General features: G+C 57.1%; 1 protein-coding gene across 1 annotated transcript; it reads right to left on the reverse strand.

Annotated features, from left to right (window-relative positions):
* Positions 1-1,261: 1,261 nt before the first annotated feature.
* LOC119299482 (uncharacterized protein At4g22758-like) lies at positions 1,262-2,503 on the reverse strand. Its single transcript, XM_037576703.1, has 2 exons — positions 1,779-2,503; positions 1,262-1,692 (listed from the first exon to the last, which is right to left on the reverse strand). The coding sequence occupies exons 1-2, from the start codon at positions 2,056-2,058 to the stop codon at positions 1,499-1,501; spliced, it is 474 nt and encodes a 157-aa protein (XP_037432600.1). The 5' UTR covers positions 2,059-2,503; the 3' UTR covers positions 1,262-1,498.
* Positions 2,504-19,090: the final 16,587 nt, after the last annotated feature.

Below are 19,090 nucleotides of genomic sequence, written 5' to 3' on the forward strand. Positions count from 1 at the left end.
TTTTACACCCCCATTGGTAGACCACCTACCGGCGATTAAAAAACCATCTAAAACTATTTTTCAGAACAATAAAGTGACTATTTTCTTTCAACAAGTTCTCTTTTCGGGAAAAAACTTCCAACTATTAACCATACACCATGATTAGACTGCCCAGGAACGATTTCACTAGTGGGCCAAAGGCGCCTCAAAAGACAACCACAGCAAAACAACATCCGCCGTCAATGAACAGAAGAGGCTAGGCAAGAAGAACCTTACTTCATCTTCAAGTAGTTGCCAACATCTGGCCAAACAAACTAAAAACATCTGCAGGAGGCAGTGAAACCCTTGTCGCTCGTGGGAGTAGAAAACGTTTGGTACGACGAACACGATTTATTCAACTAGCTGGATCAGGATTACCGAATTCTCTACAATCAGCTCCCACAAGCAAACCACGCTTTGGCATGCCATAAACAAGGTGTTAAGCCGTTTATATGCATTCGCCGGCTATTACAGATGACAGCCACATTTATGATCTAAAATAAAAAAGCCACATTTATGAAGGGGCCATTATCCAGCTGACACCACAACAGCAACAGCTACACGTTGTTGTCATCCATTTGTATGGTCTGCCTGGTACAACTCCGGCTTGCGTCAACTTCTGGCGATCCATGTCACTATCAGAATTCGTGGTTTTCTGAAGCCACGGCCTTTAACGCACAACACATGATTTCACAGTTTCTTTTTTAAATGTTCTTCAACAGGATTCTAAAAACAGAGGAATAAAAAAACATACGATTGGAATGTCATGCTCATATCAATCTACATGAAGTTGTTTGATTGCATCATAGCAAAAACAAAGGATTTGAAAAAAGAAAGGATTAGATATAGTAAAGAAGTCGTTAGAAAAAATCCTATGAATCAACGAATAAGACAACAGGAAAAATTCCAAAGGAACCCTAATATGTATGCCAAACATTGAGGTGTGTGGAAATTCACATGTCATTGCTTGTTGTTGATTTGAGAACTGATGAGTAAGTGATGCGTGGCATTCTACCCAAAGGAATGATTCGAGAACTAGATGATGGCAGCATGTAATAAGTACTGAGTTCTCACAGATGGCAGCATATTAGATGTATCAAACACAAATGGCAGCATATTATTAGCACTGGATCATCACAATTTTTTTGCAAATAACCACTTGGTTTATAGAAGTGCAGCCAAAACAACTCATTCCTTCGGGTAGGATACGCAATTCTTATATTCGATGCACACAAACACAGCATAAGCATCAAACCAGAGTAAATGTAACTTCAATGCATATAAGTTTCACATTGGACAATTCTGAATGTATGATTCGAACTATAATCTCATTACATGTAGAGGACGATGAAACAGCAACTGAACCAAAAAAAAAAAAAAAACGAAGCAACAGACTTCCCAATGCAGTAAAATTGACAGCCGATTACAGCAATGATTCGCTGAATCAAGCGCACTTATTGTATTTGAACTCATCGATGGCTCACACCTTGAAGCTGAAGTTGAGAAGGATCTTGTTTAGGCCAAATTTCCAGCCGCTGATCCCCTTTCTGCCTGGGGAAGAATTAACCGTCGTAGCCACCACCGGCTCAGACCCATTGTTGTCGGCGACGGTCTTCTGCCAGAGCATGAAGCTCCTGCATCCATTGAAGCTGATCCTCTCATCGGCCTTGAGGGCTGCAATGAACGAACATGGAATTCAGGGACGTGCTAGCCAAGAACTAGAGTAAATTATCCATCTGTAATGATGGAACCATGCTTACCGTCGGATCTGCCATTGGCGGTGTAGAGGAGGAAGTTGGCAGCGTCGGAGCCGAGCAGCGGCATGCGGCCCTCGCGGGCATAGCAGCGGAGGGCGGCGCGGATTAGTCCGTTGACGGACTCGCCCTCGTCGACCAGGAACCGTAGCGGGCCGGCGCTGCCGAGGACGGTGACCGTCACCAGCACGCGCGCCCGGCCGGCAACCCCCGCCGCCGCCGCCTTGCCACGGGGCTCAACCTTCCTAAGCTTCATCGGCAGCGTCGACGGCACAGCAACAGCCATAGCGACGGTCAATCAATGAAATCAAACGAAACCTATCAATCAAAATCGCTTGCGTGTTCCTCTCTTTTCTTTTCTGATGAATTCTCTTCTTGGCAGGGAAAAACTCGAGATCGAAATAACCAGGGACGGTTGAGGGGGGAATCGAAAGAAGGTCCGGCGCGCCGGGTCGCTGACGGAGGGAGGGCCGCTCAGGGGTCGAGGCCGATGCAGCGGTGGTACCAGCCCTGCATGCAAGCGCCGAAGCAGCGGAAGGAGGCGGAGGAGTCCCTCTCCGTCTGCGGCGGCGAGGAGGGGGAGGCGGAGATCGTGTGGGTTCCCACCATTCACGAGGGGGCGGAACTCGTCGTCGCGGCGCGGCGGGGAAGGAGATCTGGGCTCCCGGCGGCGAGAGAGGAGGGGGAGGAGGAGGAGGAGACGGGGTCTGTTTCGTTTGTGAAGGGAACGAAGCGTGAGGGGACGGAATATAAGGCACGGCTCCGCTGAGGCTGAGGCGGCGGCCGCGTGGTGAGACGGGGTTGCGCTGGTCTTCCTTGCTTCCAGACTCCAGAGAGAGCGCGTCGATCTGGGCGGTTGGTGGCGGTGGATGGACGGGTGGATGCCGTTCTAGGGCGTCCACGCGGTTGGGACGATCCTTGGCTCCCAAGCTGCCCCTACACGCAAGGTTTTCTCGATACCGGCGCATTTAATTAGATGTGATTATTATATCTATCTATAAAATAAAGACACGCCTAACTAACGAAGGTTTGTTGGCTAGCGCTTCACGGCCAACACGCTAAGGCCTCTTTTGGTTCATAGGATAGGATTATCATAGGAATAAGAATCTTGTAGGAAATGAGATGACATGTATCTCAAATCCTATAAGTAGGAATAGGAAACAAGATGTCATTTGATTGACACCAAAGGAATTTTTTCATTGAGTTTAGGCTCTTTTTTATTTTCCTATGAAATGTGGAGGATAGGAACCAATCCTACGTAGGAATAGGAATCCATTCCTATGAACCAAAGGGCTCTAAAGGAAAAAATTCTATAAGAATCCTATCCTCTAGAATTCCTATGAAATTCCTCTAAACCAAAGGAAGCTTAAAAGGGAAAATAAATATATACCAGCTGATACTCGAAAAGAAAGCCCGATTCCCTCGTGCCTCCTATGTCTGGCATGAGCACATTCGTCTAGTCTTCACCTCCCCACATGTCTTCAGGCAAAAAAAGGAAGAAAAAAAAGCAAGCGCATTGCCTCGTCCTTACACAACGGGCGTCTTACTCCTCTCACTCCATTAGCCTTAAGAACACAATGACCCCCACATCCCTCCTCCTCACCCAATCTGACTTCTCTTCACACACACTTGTTAATGGAGTCTCGGCAATGATGCTAGGGAAAAATGTTGCTTTCCCGACAACAAACATAGATATGCTCGCACCCCTACCCTCTAACCCCGTACCGCTTCCTTGCCACACAACCACAACGCCCCTTCCCCTTTGATTTTCTAGAGAAAGTTGCACCGCTCCTCCGCCAAAGTTGCATTTTGCCCCCAATGGGGACGTGACTCCAAATTTTGTGGTTCCCTCCTTTCCTCGAATGGTATTTTGGTGTGATGACAATATTGTAGGAGATATGCCCTAGAGACAATAATAACAGTTATTATTTATCTTCAAGTTTGTAATTATGCTTATATATTGTGCTATAACTGCAATGGTCCTTGAGTCCGTATATCCATAAAGTCTTAGAGGAAAACCCATATGCATGTGTGGAAAATAAATGATAAAATGTATTCTTAGTCGTGTCTATAAGACTAGCTCAAGTATTGCATGATGATCACGTTTTCTTGATCATGGGCATGTCTATGTCGGCAACTTTGAGGACACAATATTAGAAGAACACTTGTGTTGAATCGACCCAAATTGATGTTATGCTATGAGATCCATTTGTCACAAGTTAATGGTAAATAACACAGAGAAAATTAACGCTTGCATAATTCCTTAGACCACCAGGATACCAAGTTCCTTCATGCTTGCTTCATGAACTTTGGGGTTAGTTCTACGTCATTCATAACTGGGTGGCTATTACAGTGGCTTATGGGTTCATGGAAAAGTAGGATAAGGAACTCGATACCTCAAGATCGAGATTTTATCCTCTGGCGATGGAGAGATAGTCTTAGGGCCCTCTCGATGTTACGGTATCCATCATCGTCTGGCCAGACATAGTGTGATTTAATAACAGGGATGCCGAAGCTGGGTTGCCCGGCTCCTATGTCGACCCCTTACATTTCCACACGTTTGGCTAAGGGTGTAACGGGAGAAAGCAACCAGACTAACATAGCGCCGTTTGGAAGATTGATGGTTGTTGCCATGTGTTGTTTTTATCAAAATAGTTGCACGACCGAATGATAAAAAAATGATAATAGTGTAAGAGTGTCGTGGACTAAGCTGGAATCAGCAAACATTTTATTCAAAAGGAGAAGACAAAGTATTATGGGCTATTTGTTAGATCAACAATAATGCATAAGAGAGCCACTCAACATTTTCATCGTGGTCTTCTTCCTCGGTATGACTCAACAAATGGAAAAGAAATTCAGAGAAACACACTGGAAATATTTTTAGAGCTTTTGTTTTTTCTAGAAGAAACAAATTAAAGAAAGAAAAACAAAAGCGAGAAAAACTGTTTACACGGGAAAGCTCCCAACAAGCAAAAGAAGAACGAGGAAATCTTTTGGGGTTTTCTTTTTAATACTACAACTAACTAGACTAGAAAGAAAAACCGAAAATAAGTAGGAAATAATTTTGGATTTTCTCAAAGTTTTTCAAACACACAAGAAGAAAGCGAGAAAATAAATCTAACATGGATAGTACAGTGAAAAAGTGTGGACACCGACAACTGAAATGAAAATATGTGAACATGAATGTAATGTTGGTGGAAATACACACTCCCCCAAGCCATTTGAAGAAGCCATCATGTCCCACGTTAAAGTGCTGAGGAGCGGGCACCTGAGGGTCCCACTCTTGAGGCTCCTCCTCTACCGCAACAAGGTTGTTCCGGTAGGCGACAATGTCCTCTGGCAAGATCATGTATCCGCCCTGGCAATAGGATCAAACAAAGCAGGTGCAGGCAACGGAATAACATCACGGGTAATCTCACTAAAGACCAAGTTATAAGGAACATCCATAGTGGTGTTCTCGCTATCAATAAAGTGGTGATGTGCCATAGCCTGGCGGTCTAGGTAAACCTTGGGAAAGTGTCGGGTGGTAGGTGCGACATATGCCAACGGGTGGCTTATCACTGTAGGAGCCAGTAAGACGTCGCCGGTGCCTGGAAATGGGATGAGGCGAAGACATGCACGCCGGTGAATCTTACCCAGCTTCGGGGCTCTCCGTGGAGATAACACCCCTACTGCTGCTCTGCGGGGTCTCCGCATGATCACTAGATGGACAAGTAGCTACACAATGCTCCTTGAGCTGTTCGGTGGGAGGAGGAAGAAGGGCACGACTAGCTTGCTTCTTCTCCTTGTGTGGTGTCTAAAACTAGCTGGGGGTCCAACCCTTTGCATGGGTGCCCCGGGGGGTTTATATAGGCCTACCCCCCGGGGGTACAATGGTAATCCGACTGGGCGCGGGGCCCAGCCGTCTGTGACTGCGCTCGCCGGCTTCTGCGCCGGCCGCTGGGGCCTGCCGACTGGTGGGTCCCGCCGGCTGCCGGCTCCTCGGTCGACAGGCAGGCCCCACTGTCCAGGACCTGGTCGGTGGCTGGTTACTGTTGCTCTATCTTGGCGACGTGGGCTTCGTCGAGGTAGGCGTGGCTACAGTGCCGCCGCCCGGCGGGCGATCGCTGTAGCCTCACCGCGTCTTGTCTCCTTAATGGGGCGTCTCCTTCTAGGGAGGCGGCAAGCCGGCTGCGGGGAGCCGGCTCTGTCTTGGGCCGACTGGGGGAGGCGTGGCCGCCTTCGGGTGTCTCTCTGCCCGAAGGTACCCACCGCCCGTGGGCCGTGCCGGTAGTCCGTCGTGGATGGCGTCAGGGTCGGCATGGCAACAGTGTTGCGCCGGGCGGGTCATGGTCACCCATACGACGCACTGTGCCGATCATGCTCCGAGATTTGGGGGTGGCAGGCTTTACTGTAGCCATGCCCCGTCTCATCGCCGCTAGGTGGATGCAAACTTTGAGGGTACGGTCTCGACCGCTTTATGGGAGCCGGCTTCTTGGAGTCGGCCTCGTCGCGGCCGGCTTCTCGAAGTCGGCCCTCCCATGGCTTTCTTCATGAGGGCTAAAGTCGGGCCGCCTTCCGAAAGCCGGCCTGTGTGACAGCCAGCAAGGGGAAGGCGGCCCCATGTCTTGGATTCTTGAGAGCCGGACGGGCTCGTAATTTTTTCAGAAGGGCCAAGGGAAGCCGGCTAGGCTACCCATGGCTATTTACTCCGACAGTAGTCCTCGAAGCTGATCGAGCTTCGAGGCGGACAAAGGGACGAGAAGCTTGGTCAGCTTCCTACCCTGAAGAGCCGGCTTTGCTGGTGTATGCCAAGTTCGGGGAGCCCTGCGTCTTGCAGGCGGGAAAGTGGTCGACCCGCATGCTGACCGCGGGCCCTCCCGCGGGCCATGTGGCAGCGAGACCCTGTCAGCGCACGCGCGTGACGGGATGCCGCCGCAGGCCCGGGCCTGCCACTCCTAGGCCTCGGCCCGAACGTTGATCTTCTGCGGCCCAGGTGGACCGCTCGCCTTCCCGTGGCGATTTTATTTTGCCGATAGGGTGCAATAAACGCGGGACGTGGGGGAGTGGGCACGATCGATCCCCATGTTTCCCCACGCCGCGCCTCCTCGGCTCCGCCATGCGAGCTTATAAGTAGGGGGAGGAGGGGGAGAGATAGAGGTTCGCACGCTCTCTCTCGCTCCGCCCCTTCTCGTCCTCCTTTCTTCCTCTCGTTGCCGCCGCAGCCTCCCGTCTCAGCGCCGCCGCGCCGCCACATCGTCTTGCTCCCATGGCACCGTCGAGCTCGTGGGATGGCTCCAACGTCCATGAGGACCATGTTGAATTCCTCCGCCAGACTCGGGGCCTGCCCGACGCCAACCTCGTGCGGGTCCGCCTGGCGCCAGAGACGGAGATCTCGCCGGCACCGGAGGAGGGCGAGCGAGTCGTCTTCCGCTCGCACTTCCTGCACGGCTTCGGCCTTCCGGCGAGCAGATTCCTGCGCTCCTTCCTCGAGTTCTACTATCTTCAGCCGCATCACCTCACGCCCAACACGATGATGCTGCTGTCGGCCTTCGTCTCTCTCTGTGAAGGTTTCTTGGGGCTGCTCCCCACGCTGGAGCTCTGGGGGGAATTCTTCCAGAGCAAACTCGGCACCGTCATCGCAGGCGTGCCCGCCCCCTGCTGGGCCTACATCGCCATGAGGAGGTCGGGCGAGAACAACCCGTTCCCGTCCATCCCCCTGATCTAGTCGGTGAAGATCTGGCAGATGTCATACTTCTATGTGAAGAATGTCGCCCAGCAAGGAGACCACGTCAACCTGCCGGCTTACGTAGCCGGCCCGCTGGCTGGGAGGCAGCCCTCATGAAGTTTCCGGTCCAGGTCACTGTCTCAGGCCGGGAACGCTGCCGTCTCCCGGCTTCGGGTGATGATCCAGTCGGAAGGCCTGAGCGGGGCCGACTTGGTGGCCGCCTTCGTGGAGCGCCGGATACTTCCTCTCCAAAGCCGGCCCCACATGATGTGTCAGATGAGCGGCCGCTTCGACCCAAGCCGGCTGAGCACCAGGGAGATGCCTCATGCGGAGGTGTCGTACATGGTAAATTATATCTCCAATTGCAAGCTCACCGAGGACTGGCGATACGGCAAGGTGCCGTATTCTCGCGCCAACCCTCCGCCTGTGGTAAGCTTTCCTCTCTTTCTTCTTCTTGTTGGTAGCCGGCTTTATGATGGCCGACTTCTGATCGGTCGGTTCTTCTTAGCAGAACCCCCTTCTTCCGCCGACGACCGGGGTAGCAGGGATAGAACGCCAGTACGTCCCCGACCGCACGGTGGACGACGTCGACGACTCGGATTTGGGGGCGGCCGCCATGGAAGACGCCGTCATGGGGGACGACGCCGAGCCCGGAGGCACAGGGCTTACCGCCAGCTTCGAGGACTGGCCGGATGATGCCAAAGCCGAAGTCGCCCCGCGTCGCCAGCCGGCGGCCGACCATCAGGGCGCGGGCTTGTCCACCGCGCCGGCTGCCGGCGGCGGCGCACAGAAGCGCCGGGCGCGTCAATCCTCTTCAGCAGTCGGCCGAAGAAGTCCAAAGCCTCCACCGTGGCGACCAAACGAGATGAGGCGGCCGCGAAAGCGGCCCGCTTCCGCAAGGCGGTGAAGCAGCCTCAGGCGGTCTCAGCGTAAGTCGTCGATTGCCTGGTCGCATGCTTTTCATCGTTCTCTCCTGTTCGAACATTCTTCCTAACCTTTTCCCGCTTGCTGGACAGGGCGCCGCTTTCCCTCGAGCAGGGTCCGGCGGCTCCGTAGTTGGGCCGACTGGAGGGTCTTCGGGCTCCCGCCGCGTGGACCCCCGCGCCGACCTCAGGGAGGCCACGGAGCGGAACGCCCGTGAGGCGCGGGAGGAGCGTGAGGCGGCGGAAAAAGCGGCCGCCCAGGCAGCGAGGGAGCAGGCCGACGCGGCAGCCAAGGCCCAGGCGGAGGCGGCGATCGCGAAAACGGAGGCGGAGGGTTCACGCAACCAGCCTCCGTTGCTCGCCATTCCCCTCCGAGCCGTGGCCCCTGACACCCCATTGCCCCTGGCGGAGGAAATCGTCCAGGACCCGCCGCTGATGGAGAGGAGGGAGGACCTCGTGGTCTTCGCGGGGAGAGCACCGCCGGCAGCGCCAACTGGAGCGGGCCAAGGCGGCCAATCGTCAGCAGCGCCAGAGGAGCCGTCCGGGGGTGAGCCGGAGGACGGAGCCGGCTTCGAGGTGCAGCCGGTGACGCGTCGGCGCGCAGGGGGAGGCGCCGCTCCGCCGGAGTCGCGCCGAGTTGCGGGCGCCGACCAGTCGGCGGAGGCTCTGGAGGCGGCCAGCACCGCCACATCCGAGTGGACTCCCAGCGGGGGGACTAGCGAGCTGAATGTGGCAGCTCAAGAGGTCCGGAGCCGGCTTCAAGCTCAGGCTGCCCTGCTGCAGCAGTACACCCAGGAGTTCCTGTCGACGCGGGCCGCCATCCGGGTGAGTCTTTCATTCTTGGCCGCTTTGGTCTCTTGATTTCTTCCGTGGGGGCGTGTCAGCGCACCCACTGGGTGTAGTCCCCGAGATTCGGGCCGACTGTTGAGCAGTCGGGTCGGAGTTTTCTTGACGACTACCTTATTTTTGCTTCCTGTCTGAACTTTCAGGAATATCATAACTCCCGTGCTGCCGCCTTCAACTCCCAGGCTCAGGAGTTGGGTCGGAAGACCGATGACCTGGCCAACAGCTGAAGTAAGTGCTTGATTTTGTCTGTCTCCTGTGGGGGCGCGTCAGCGCACCCACTGGGTGTAGTACCCGAGATTCGGGCCGACTGCTGAGCAGTCGGGTCGGATCTTCCTTGATGACTTTTTCCTTATTGGTTTTTTTTCTTTCGTCTTTCGTGCTTTCAGGGGCCAACGCCGACTTGAGGAGGGAGCTCAGCGAAGCGCAGGCCGCCCTTCGTACCAAGGATGCTGAGTACGCTGCCTTGGTTCAGGAGCGTGACCGCCTGGCCAAGAAGCTGGCTGACCAAGAGGAGAGCCACAAGGCGGCCCTGCAGAAAGCGCGGGATAGCGAGGCCGCCCTGAAGGCAGAGTTTGAGACCGAGGCGGCGAGCTGGGCTGAGACCCGGTGAGCACTGGATGAAGGCTTCGGCCGCATCGAGGACTTGATCAACGGTAAGCCGCCTTCCTCGCTCCTCTCCTGCCCCTTGCCGCCTGGTTTTTGGCCTGACTTGTGCTGCTGCCTATTTTCTTGTGCAGACTACTTTCCCGGCTACTCCGCCTTCGCCACCCAAACCATCGAGGCCCATCACGAGGCGCGCCGTCAGGCGGCGGTCAACATCGTGCCGGACGCGAATCGGACGCTTGAGGAGCAGCTCTTGGCTGTCCAAGCGCGGCTGCAGCCGGCTCACCGGATGCTTCACCGGCTCCAACGTGCCGAGGCGCAGGTGTTGGCCGCCCTCTGGCCCGGCGAGACGATCCCCCGCACCCCAAGCCGGACTGCCGACTGGCTGGAGGTCGCAGTCGGTCGCTTTGAAGCTTGGAAGGCGTCGGCGGCCCGTCTTGGAGCCGGGCGGGCGTTGGAGTTCGTTCGAGCTTGGTACCCAGGGCTGAACCTGGACCAGCTGCGCACTTGGCGGCTAGAGGCCGACGCGGAGCTGGAGGAGGTGCGGCCGGCTATCGCCCAGCGTGCTTCGACGATCGCCGAGTGCACCGACATCAGCGTTTTTGCACCTGAAATCAATGATGACGGCGTTGCCCAGCCGGAGGAGTGGTTCGGTCTGAACCCGGCGGTGGGCGAGGACTCGGCAGAGGAGATCGCCTCCAGCGACGAGGGCAAGGATGACAAAGAAGAGGACGGTGAAGACGTCGAGCCGGCTAGTGGAACAACCGGTCGACCTCAGGCTGACCGTGCCTCCAGCAACGAGGCGCGTGGAAGCGCGCCCTCTGTGGGAGGCGGTGATCAAGCCGAGGTTCGCCAGCCGGCCACTCCTTCAGCCGGCACAACCGTCTCCGCCGACCAGCCCGGCTCGTCGGTCGCTCCGCCAGCTTGACCCGCCGTCATTATTTTTCCTGCTTGTTGCCTTTTGAACAATCTTTATTAAGCTTTCGCAGTTCCACCCACTGGGGGTGTATCCAAACTATATTGAATGTTGGCCTCTTGGAGGTCTTTTATGTAAATATTATTATGTGCATGTTTGGTTTCCATTCACGTATGCTTTTTATCCTTAGGCTTTTTCCTTTGCCGCCTTCCCTCTTTGGGGAGGCAAGTACTCGAGTTTTCTTGGATTGAAGTGAAGTGAATGGAAACCGGTTGGCCGGCTACTTTGGTAGTCGGTCGGTGGTAGGCGGCAAACCGGCTTTTGTTATATTAGCCCGTTGGTCCCTGGCCATTTTTCGTGTGGGCATCCGTTCCTGCTTTTGACTCTTGCCAGCCGGACAACCGGTTCTTCGAACTGCGACTTTGGCAAGAGCTAAGCCTGGGTGTCGGCACACTACTTGTCTAACCGCGGGTAGGACTTCTAATATAACTCCAGTCGGCCAGTCCCCGGGCCGACTAGTCGAACCCGGTGCCGGACGGAACAAGTAAATGAAATGACAAGGTCATAAGCATGATACTTTTCATTCATAGATAAAGATGGCAGTCCCCGAGCCCTCCTCGGGGGGCCTATTGTCTCGTATTTAGTACAAAAGTTAGCGTGATACATACTGCATTTCAATTGTAAAATCTTCGAAGGAGGTTGGCGTTCCATGGTCGTTTCGACTCCTTGCCGGAGTCGTCTCTCTTGCGTGCGTTGGGCTTCTGCGCATCGATTAGGTAGTAGGAGTCGTTGCCTAGAGCTCTGCTGATGACGAAGGGGCCCTCCCAAGGGGCCGAGAGCTTGTGCTGGCCGGCTGTTCGCTGGATCAGCCGGAGCACAAGATCGCCCTCTTGGAAAGATCTTGGCCTGAACTTCCGACTGTGGTAGCGGCTCAAACCCTGCTGGTAGATGGCAGACCGGCTGAGGGCTAACAGCCGGCCTTCTTCCAGCAGGTCGACGCCGTCTTATCGTGCTTCCTTGGCCTCCGCCTCCGTGTACATGGTTACCCGGGTCGAGTCGAACTCGATGTCGGTTGGGATGATCGCCTCGGCACCGTACACGAGGAAGAAAGGAGTGAAGCCGGTTGACTTGTTTGGGGTAGTGCGCAGACTCCAGAGGACAACCGGCAGCTCATCGAGCCAACAGCCGGCTGAACGCTCCAGTGATACGACCAGTCGGGGCTTGATGCCGGAGAGGATGAGGCCGTTGGCTCGCTCGACCTGGCCGTTTGACTGCGGGTGGGCGACGGACGCTAAGTCCAGCCGGATACCTTGGGCTGCGCAGAAACGTGCCAAGGCTCCTTTGGCAAAATTCGTGCCATTGTCGGTGATGATGCTGTGTGGCACGCCGTACCGAGTTGTTATGTCTGCGATGAATGTCACAGCAGTCGGCCCATTTAGCTTCTTGATCGGCTTTGCCTCAATCCACTTGGTGAATTTGTCCACGGCGACGAGCAAATGCGTCATGCCGCCGCGCACCATCTTGAATGGGCCCACCATGTCCAGTCCCCAAACGGCGAAGGGCCAGGTGAGGGGAATGGTCTTGAGTGCCGAAGCCGGCATGTGTTGCTTGGAGCTGAAGAGTTGGCACCCTTTGCAATATTTAACTAATTCTTTGGCATCATCCAAAGCAGTCGGCCAGAAGAAACAATGGCGGAAAGCTTTGGCGACGAGTGATCTTGAAGCCGCATGGTGGCCGCATTCTCCTTGGTGAATGTCTCTGAGGATTGCAATGCCCTTCTCTTGCTGGACGCACCGTTGGAGGACTCTAGTGACACTGCGCTTGACGAGTTCTCTATTGACGATTGTGTATGCTCCGGCTCGACGTTGGACTTGTCTTGCCTCTGTTTCGTCAGCCGGCAGATCTTGGTTTACTAGGAAGTTGAGGATGGACTGAGCCCATGACGGAGCCGCGACCTCTCCTACTGCCAATGTGGCTACTGCCACCAGGGTGGGCGGGCTGGGTGGTGAAATGCTGGAGTCGGCCGCCGGCTGTTGTGTTGGTGCAGTCCCCGGGCCGGCTACTGCAGTCCCCAAGCCGGGTGTGGCAGTCCTCGAGCCGGTTGCCGAAGTCCCGGGGCCGACTACTGAAGTCCCGGGGTCGCCTGCTTGGTTCTTTGAGCCAGACCTGGCCGCGTCGGGGTCAGGCGGTACGAAGATGGACTCGGACTCTGGAGACGGCTTGATGGACGGCTTAAGGAGGCGTTGTAGAGCGACGCCGGTTGGTATTGCTTGCCGAGTGGAGCCTATTCGAGCCAGGGCATCGGCTGGCTCGTTGTCGGCTCGCGGTACGTGGAGGAACTCGCATCCTTCAAAGTATCCGCTGAGTTGTTGAACCAGGAAGCGGTAGCTTGCCATATTTGCGTCCTTGGTGTCCCAGTTGCCGAATGATTGCTGAACCACCAAGTCTGAGTCGCCATAACATAGGATCCGGTGGATGCCGAGTTCCTTGGCATGCCGGAGCCCGTGTATCAGTGCCTCGTACTCGGCTACATTGTTGGAGGCGGCAAAGTGAATCTGCAGCGTGTATCTGAGCTTCTCGCCTTTGGGAGAGGTAAGGACGACGCCGGCTCCCAAGCTGGTGCGCATCTTGGACCCGTCAAAGTGCATGCGCCAATGGGTGGAGTCGGGAGCCGGCGGCAGGTACTGGGTCTCGGCCCAGTCGACGAGGAAGTCGGCCAATGCTTGGGACTTGATGGCGGTGCGGGGCTGGTAGAAGATTGTGTAAGGGGCCAGCTCGATGGCCCATTTCGCCACCCGGCCGGATGCGTCCCGGCTGCCTATGATCTCGGCCAGCGGGGCGGTGCATACGACCGTGACGGGATGCTCTTGAAAGTAGGGCTTCAACTTGTTGGCGGTGAAGTACACGCCGTAACACATCTTCTGGTAGTGCGGGTAGTTCTGCTTTGAAGCGGACAACACCTCGCTCAAATAATACACCGGCCTCTGGACCGGCTGGGCTCGGCCTTCTTCTGGGCATTGGACTACGATGACGGTGCTGACCACCCGGCTGGTTGCGGCAATGTAAAGGAGCATGGGCTCTTTCTCAGTCGGCGCCGCTAGGACGGGCGGCGTGGCTAGCATCTTCTTCAGCTCGTGAAAAGCTTGGTCGGCCTGGTCGTTCCACTCAAAGTGAGTGCTCTTCTTCATGAGGCGGTAGAGGGGGAGAGCTTTCTCTCCGAGCCGGCTGATGAAGCAGTTCAAGGAGGCCAAGCATCCGGTGAACTTTTGGATGTCTCGAAGCTTGGTGGGGATCGCTATTCTCTCGATGGCCTTGATCTTCACCGGGTTGCACTCGATGCCGCGTTCGGAGACCAGGAAGCCTAGGAGCTGGCCGTCTGGCACTCCGAACACGCATTTCTCGGGGTTGAGCTTGATTTGGAACCCGCGTAGGTTCTCAAACGTTTCTTTGAGGTCTTCCAGCAAGGTGCCGCGCTTCTCCGTCTTCACCACAATGTCGTCCACGTAGACGTGAGCGTTTCTGCCGAGTTGCTTGAGGAGGCACTTCTGCATGCAACGCTGAAAAGTGGCACCGGCATTTCTTAAGCCGAATGTCATAGTCAGGTAGCAGAAGGCTCCAAATGGCGTGATGAAGGCGGTCTTCAGGCGGTCGTCCGGATCTAGCTTTATCTGGTGATATCCTGAGTAAGCATCCAAGAAACTCAACAGCTCGCATCCGGCCGTGGAGTCTATCACTTGGTCAATCCTCGGCAGGGCAAAGGGATCTTTAGGGCAGGCCTTGTTCAGGCTTGTGTAGTCTATACACATGCGCCACTTGTTGTTCTTCTTTAACACGAGGACCGGGTTGGCAATCCACTCTGGAAAGAAGACTTCCATAATGAAGCCGGCTGCCAGAAGCCGGGCTATCTCCTCCCCTACAATCCTTCTCTTTTCCTCTGATAGTCGGCGGAGGGGCTGCTTGACTGGTTTCGCGTCTTTTCGGACGTGTAGTTTGTGCTCGGCGAATTCCTTCGGAACACCCGGCATGTCCTTGGGGGACCATGCAAAGATGTCCCGATTCTCACGGAGGAAATCAGCGAGCTCGCCTTCCTATTTGCTGTTCAGGCTTGCCCCGATGACGGCAAACCTCTCGGGGTGCTCGGGGTCAAGGGGTATCTTCTTGGTTTCTTTGGCCGGCTGGAAAGATCCTTGGGCATCATACTCCTTGGGGTCGGGGGACTGGTTCGGCTGCTTGCTGGCCATGGCCACGACCTGGTCCAACATCTTCTTCTCTTCGGCAATCACAAGGGACTCGGCCAGCCGGCTGCTGGCGGCAGCGCACTCGGAAGACTTCTTGTAATTGCCGGCTACGGTGATGACGCCCTTGGAACTTGGTATCTTCATCTTGAGGTAGGCATAGTGGGGAACTGCCATGAACCTGGCCAAGGCGGGTCGGCCAAGCAACGCGTGGTAGGGGCTCTCCAGGTCCACCACTTCAAACCAGATTGCTTCCCGGCGGAAATGCTCCTTGTCCCCAAAGAGTACATCAATCTTGATCTTGCCAATGGGGGCGTAGGACAAGCCGGGTACGATGCCATGAAACACTGTCCGAGTGGGCATGAGCTGCTTCGTCTTGACATTTAGCTTCTCCAGGGTGTCACGATACAGGATGTTGATGCTGCTCCCGCCGTCTATCAGCACGCGGGAGAAGCGGGCAGCACGTCTGTCCGTCGCGAGGGTGGCTTCCAGGACCAACGCATAAGAGCCGGGAGACGACATCACCTCTGGATGGTCGGCCCGGCTCCAGCTGATGGGTTTTTCTGACCAATGCATGTGTCCGGCGGGGTTGGCAGCGACCACGCTGACTTCCTAGTGCTCTCGGCGTTTGCTGCGCCAGTCTTCGAGCTGGCTTGTAAAGACGATGTAGGTTGCTTACTCGTCGGGGAATTCGTCGTGCACGGCTCCGACTGCGGGCCGAGCGGCCGGAGGCGGCGGAGCCGGAGGCGGCGGGCCGGCAGGCCGAGGCGGCGCAAGCCCCTCGCCTTTAGAGATTCGGGTGAGCCAATGGCACTTCCGGGTTGTGTGGTTGGACGGCTTCGCGCCGCTATGGAATTTGCACGGGGCGTCGAGAGTTTGCTCGTAGGAGAAAGCCGGCTGCCAAGCCGGCCGACCGCCCTTGGGCTTCTTGGGCGCGGGTCGCCCTTCAGGCAGCGCATCTTCGACCGTGGCCACCTGCCGACTGGCGGGAGGCGGCGCAGGGCCCTTGCGCTTGTGGTCGTTCGGGTGTGGGTGGCGGCCGGAATCCCCTGCCGGCGTCTTGGGCGCCGGGTTGAGTACTTTCCCGGACGCGTCTACCCGGAGCTCGGTCTTCATCGAAGAGTCGGCGGTGGCGTATTTGTCTGCTATGTCCAGAAGCTCATCGAGGGTAGTCGGCTCGTCGCAGAGGAGCTTGTGCTTGAGGGTACCTTCTCGGCACCCAGCAGTGAAGTATTCGATGGCTTGCACCTCGTGCACCCCCTCGCAAGAATTGCGGAGCTCGGCCCAACGCGTGAGGTAATCGCGAGTGGACTCGGCTGGGCCCTGTACGCACAGGGAGAGCTGCCTGGGCTTGGGGGCCCGCTTGTAGGTGCTGGTGAAGTTGCAGATGAAAGCTTCGGTGAAATCTAGCCAGTTGTTGATGCTGAGAGGTTTGAGGCTGTTGAGCCAGGTCGGCGCCGTGCCTTGCAGCATGAGGGGCACGTACTTCACGGCAACGCGCCGGTTGCCGTTGGCTATGCTGACCGCCGTGGAGTAGTCGATCAACCAATATTCCGGCTTCACGGAGCCGTTGTACTTGGGCGTGTCTCTTGGGAGCGAGAACCCTTTGGGGAAAGGCTCGTCGCGGATGCGGGGGCCGAAACAAGGCGGGCCGAGATCGTCTTCTTCTTCCAGCGCCAGGGACTGCGCCAGGCGGTCGATCCGATGGCGGGCGTCGTTCTCGCCGACTCCTTCGCGGCGACCTAGTCGGCCACTGAGAGTCGGGTGCGCCACTGGCGGCGGGGTGGGATATCTCTCTCCACAGGGTCGAGGCGGAGGTGGGTTGCCCCGCCATTCCATGGCTCGGGGATGGCCGTCCGCGTCTCGCTCGATGGAGATTCGGGTCCGGCTACGGCTGGCCGCCGACTCTTTCTCGCGCCGCGCGTGGGCGTTGCTCGTAGCCGGTGTCCGGGACGTCGCGCCGTGATCTCGGCGCGGGGGAGGGCTTCCCGCGCGGGCGTCGGCTTCGTGCCACCGTGCGGCCGCGTCAATCAGTTGCTGGATGCGCAGGGTCATGTGGGGGAGTTCTTCGGCCTCCAAGCCGTCCAACTCGTCCACGGCCGCCTGGGCGGCACGCAAGTTCTCGAGCGGAGTGGCATAGACCGGGCGGTCGACTCCCAGCATGTCGGCGATGACGGCGCCGCGTTGCTTGACAATGCCGGCCCGGCTTGGCCCGCCCGGGGCCGGCGTGCCGAAGGCGGCACGGTCAGCTTCGCGCTAGTAGGCCTCAGTGAGGCGTCTCACGGAAGCCAGCCTCCGGCCCTCTGTGAGGAAGGCGAGGCGGCGCGCCTCCAGTGCTTCGTCGTCGGCATCAGCCGGGAGGGGGGTGGACAAGTCGTGGGCCGCCGCGTGCGGGGTGTCATGGGCGCTCTTGTCGGCCGGGCCGCCGTGGCCGACGACCATCACTTCGGTGGTGACAGTATCGCGGCCGTCGGTCCAAGGAAGCGGGTCGTTGTAGATCGCGACGTTGGTGGGGAAGGTGTCGAAGGAGGCCGTGTCGGAGTCGATAGGCATCGGGTCGGTGGAGCCAACCGACTCCAGATCCACAGCGGGCTCGCTGGAGACATGGAGCTGGCCGAGGAGGTTGGCGAGGTGGTCGGTGCCCGCATCGGAGGCGAGCTCGTCGGAGATGAGGGTTTCGTCGAGGAGATTGGCGAGGCTGCTCGCCGCGCAGATGCTGGTGACGCCTTGCAGCGCGTCGTGGCAAGCGCCATCGGGCGTGCCGGGCTGGCTACGCTCGCTGGGGAGGAAGAGGGTTCCCGTCCAGAACATGTCTCCGGACGACGGTGCACCTGGCCCCATGGTGGGCGCCAAATGTCGGGTGGTAGGTGCGACATATGCCAACGGGTGGCTTATCATTGTGGGAGCCAGTAAGACGTCGCCGGTGCCTGGAAACGGGATGAGGCGAAAACATGCATGCCAGCGAATCTTACCCAGCTTCGGGGCTCTCCGTGGAGATAACACCCCTACTGCTGCTCTGCGGGGTCTCCGCATGATCACTAGATGGACAAGTAGCTACATAATGCTCCTTGAGCTGTTCGGTGGGAGGAGGAAGAAGGGCACGGCTAGCTTGCTTCTTCTCCTTGTGTGGTGTCTAAAACTAGCTGGGGGTCCAACCCTTTGCATGGGTGCCCCGGGGGGTTTATATAGGCCTACCCCCCGGGGGTACAATGGTAATCCGATTGGGCGCGGGGCCCAGCCGTCTGTGACTGCGCTCGCCAGCTTCTGCGCCGGCCGCTGGGGCCCGCCGACTGGTGGATCCCACCGGCTGCCAGCTCCTCGGGCGACAGGCAGGCCCCACTGTCCAGGAGCTGGTCGGCGGCTGGTTACTATTGCTCTATCTTGGCGACGTGGGCTTCGTCGAGGTAGGCGTGGCTACAGTGCCGCCGCCCGGCGGGCGATCGCTGTAGCCTCACCGCGTCTTGTCTCCTTAATGGGGCGTCTCCTTCTAGGGAGGCGGCAAGCCGGCTGCGGGGAGCCGGCTCTGTCTTGGGCCGACTGGAGGAGGCGTGGCCGCCTTCGGGTGTCTCTCTGCCCGAAGGGACCCACCGCCCGTGGGCTGCGCCGGTAGTCCGTCGTGGACGGCGTCAGGGTCGGCATGGCAACAGTGTTGCGTCGGGCGGGTCATGGTCACCCGTACGGCGCACTGTGCCGATCGTGCTCCGAGATTTGGGGGTGGCAGGCTTTACTGTAGCCACACCCCGTCTCATCGCCGCTAGGTGGATGCAAACTTTGAGGGTACGGTCTCGACCGCTTTATGGGAGCCGGCTTCTTGGAGTCGGCCTCCTCGCGGCCGGCTTCTCGAAGTCGGCCCTCCCATGGCTTTCTTCATGAGGGCTAAAGTCGGGCTGCCTTCCGAAAGCCGGCCTGGGTGACAGCCAGCAAGGGGAAGGCGGCCCCATGTCTTGGATTCTTGAGAGCCGGACGGGCTCGTAATTTTTTTAGAAGGGCCAGGGGAAGCCGGCTAGGCTACCCATGGCTATTTACTCCGACAGCAAGGAATAATCATGATGGCATATCTGAACGTTAAAGTGACTCGCTAGGCGAGT

Source organism: Triticum dicoccoides, chromosome 5A (genome assembly GCF_002162155.2).
Source record: "Triticum dicoccoides isolate Atlit2015 ecotype Zavitan chromosome 5A, WEW_v2.0, whole genome shotgun sequence".
In the NCBI taxonomy this organism is placed as follows: domain Eukaryota; kingdom Viridiplantae; phylum Streptophyta; class Magnoliopsida; order Poales; family Poaceae; genus Triticum; species Triticum dicoccoides.

Coding starts and splice junctions, on each gene's coding strand:
- LOC119299482 (XM_037576703.1), bottom strand. CDS start 2,058: ATGGCTGTTGCTGTGCCGTCGACGCTGCCGATGAAGCTTAGGAAGGTT. Junction 1,693..1,778: donor CGCCAATGGCAGATCCGACG/GTAAGCATGGTT, acceptor CGTTCATTGCAG/CCCTCAAGGCCGATGAGAGG.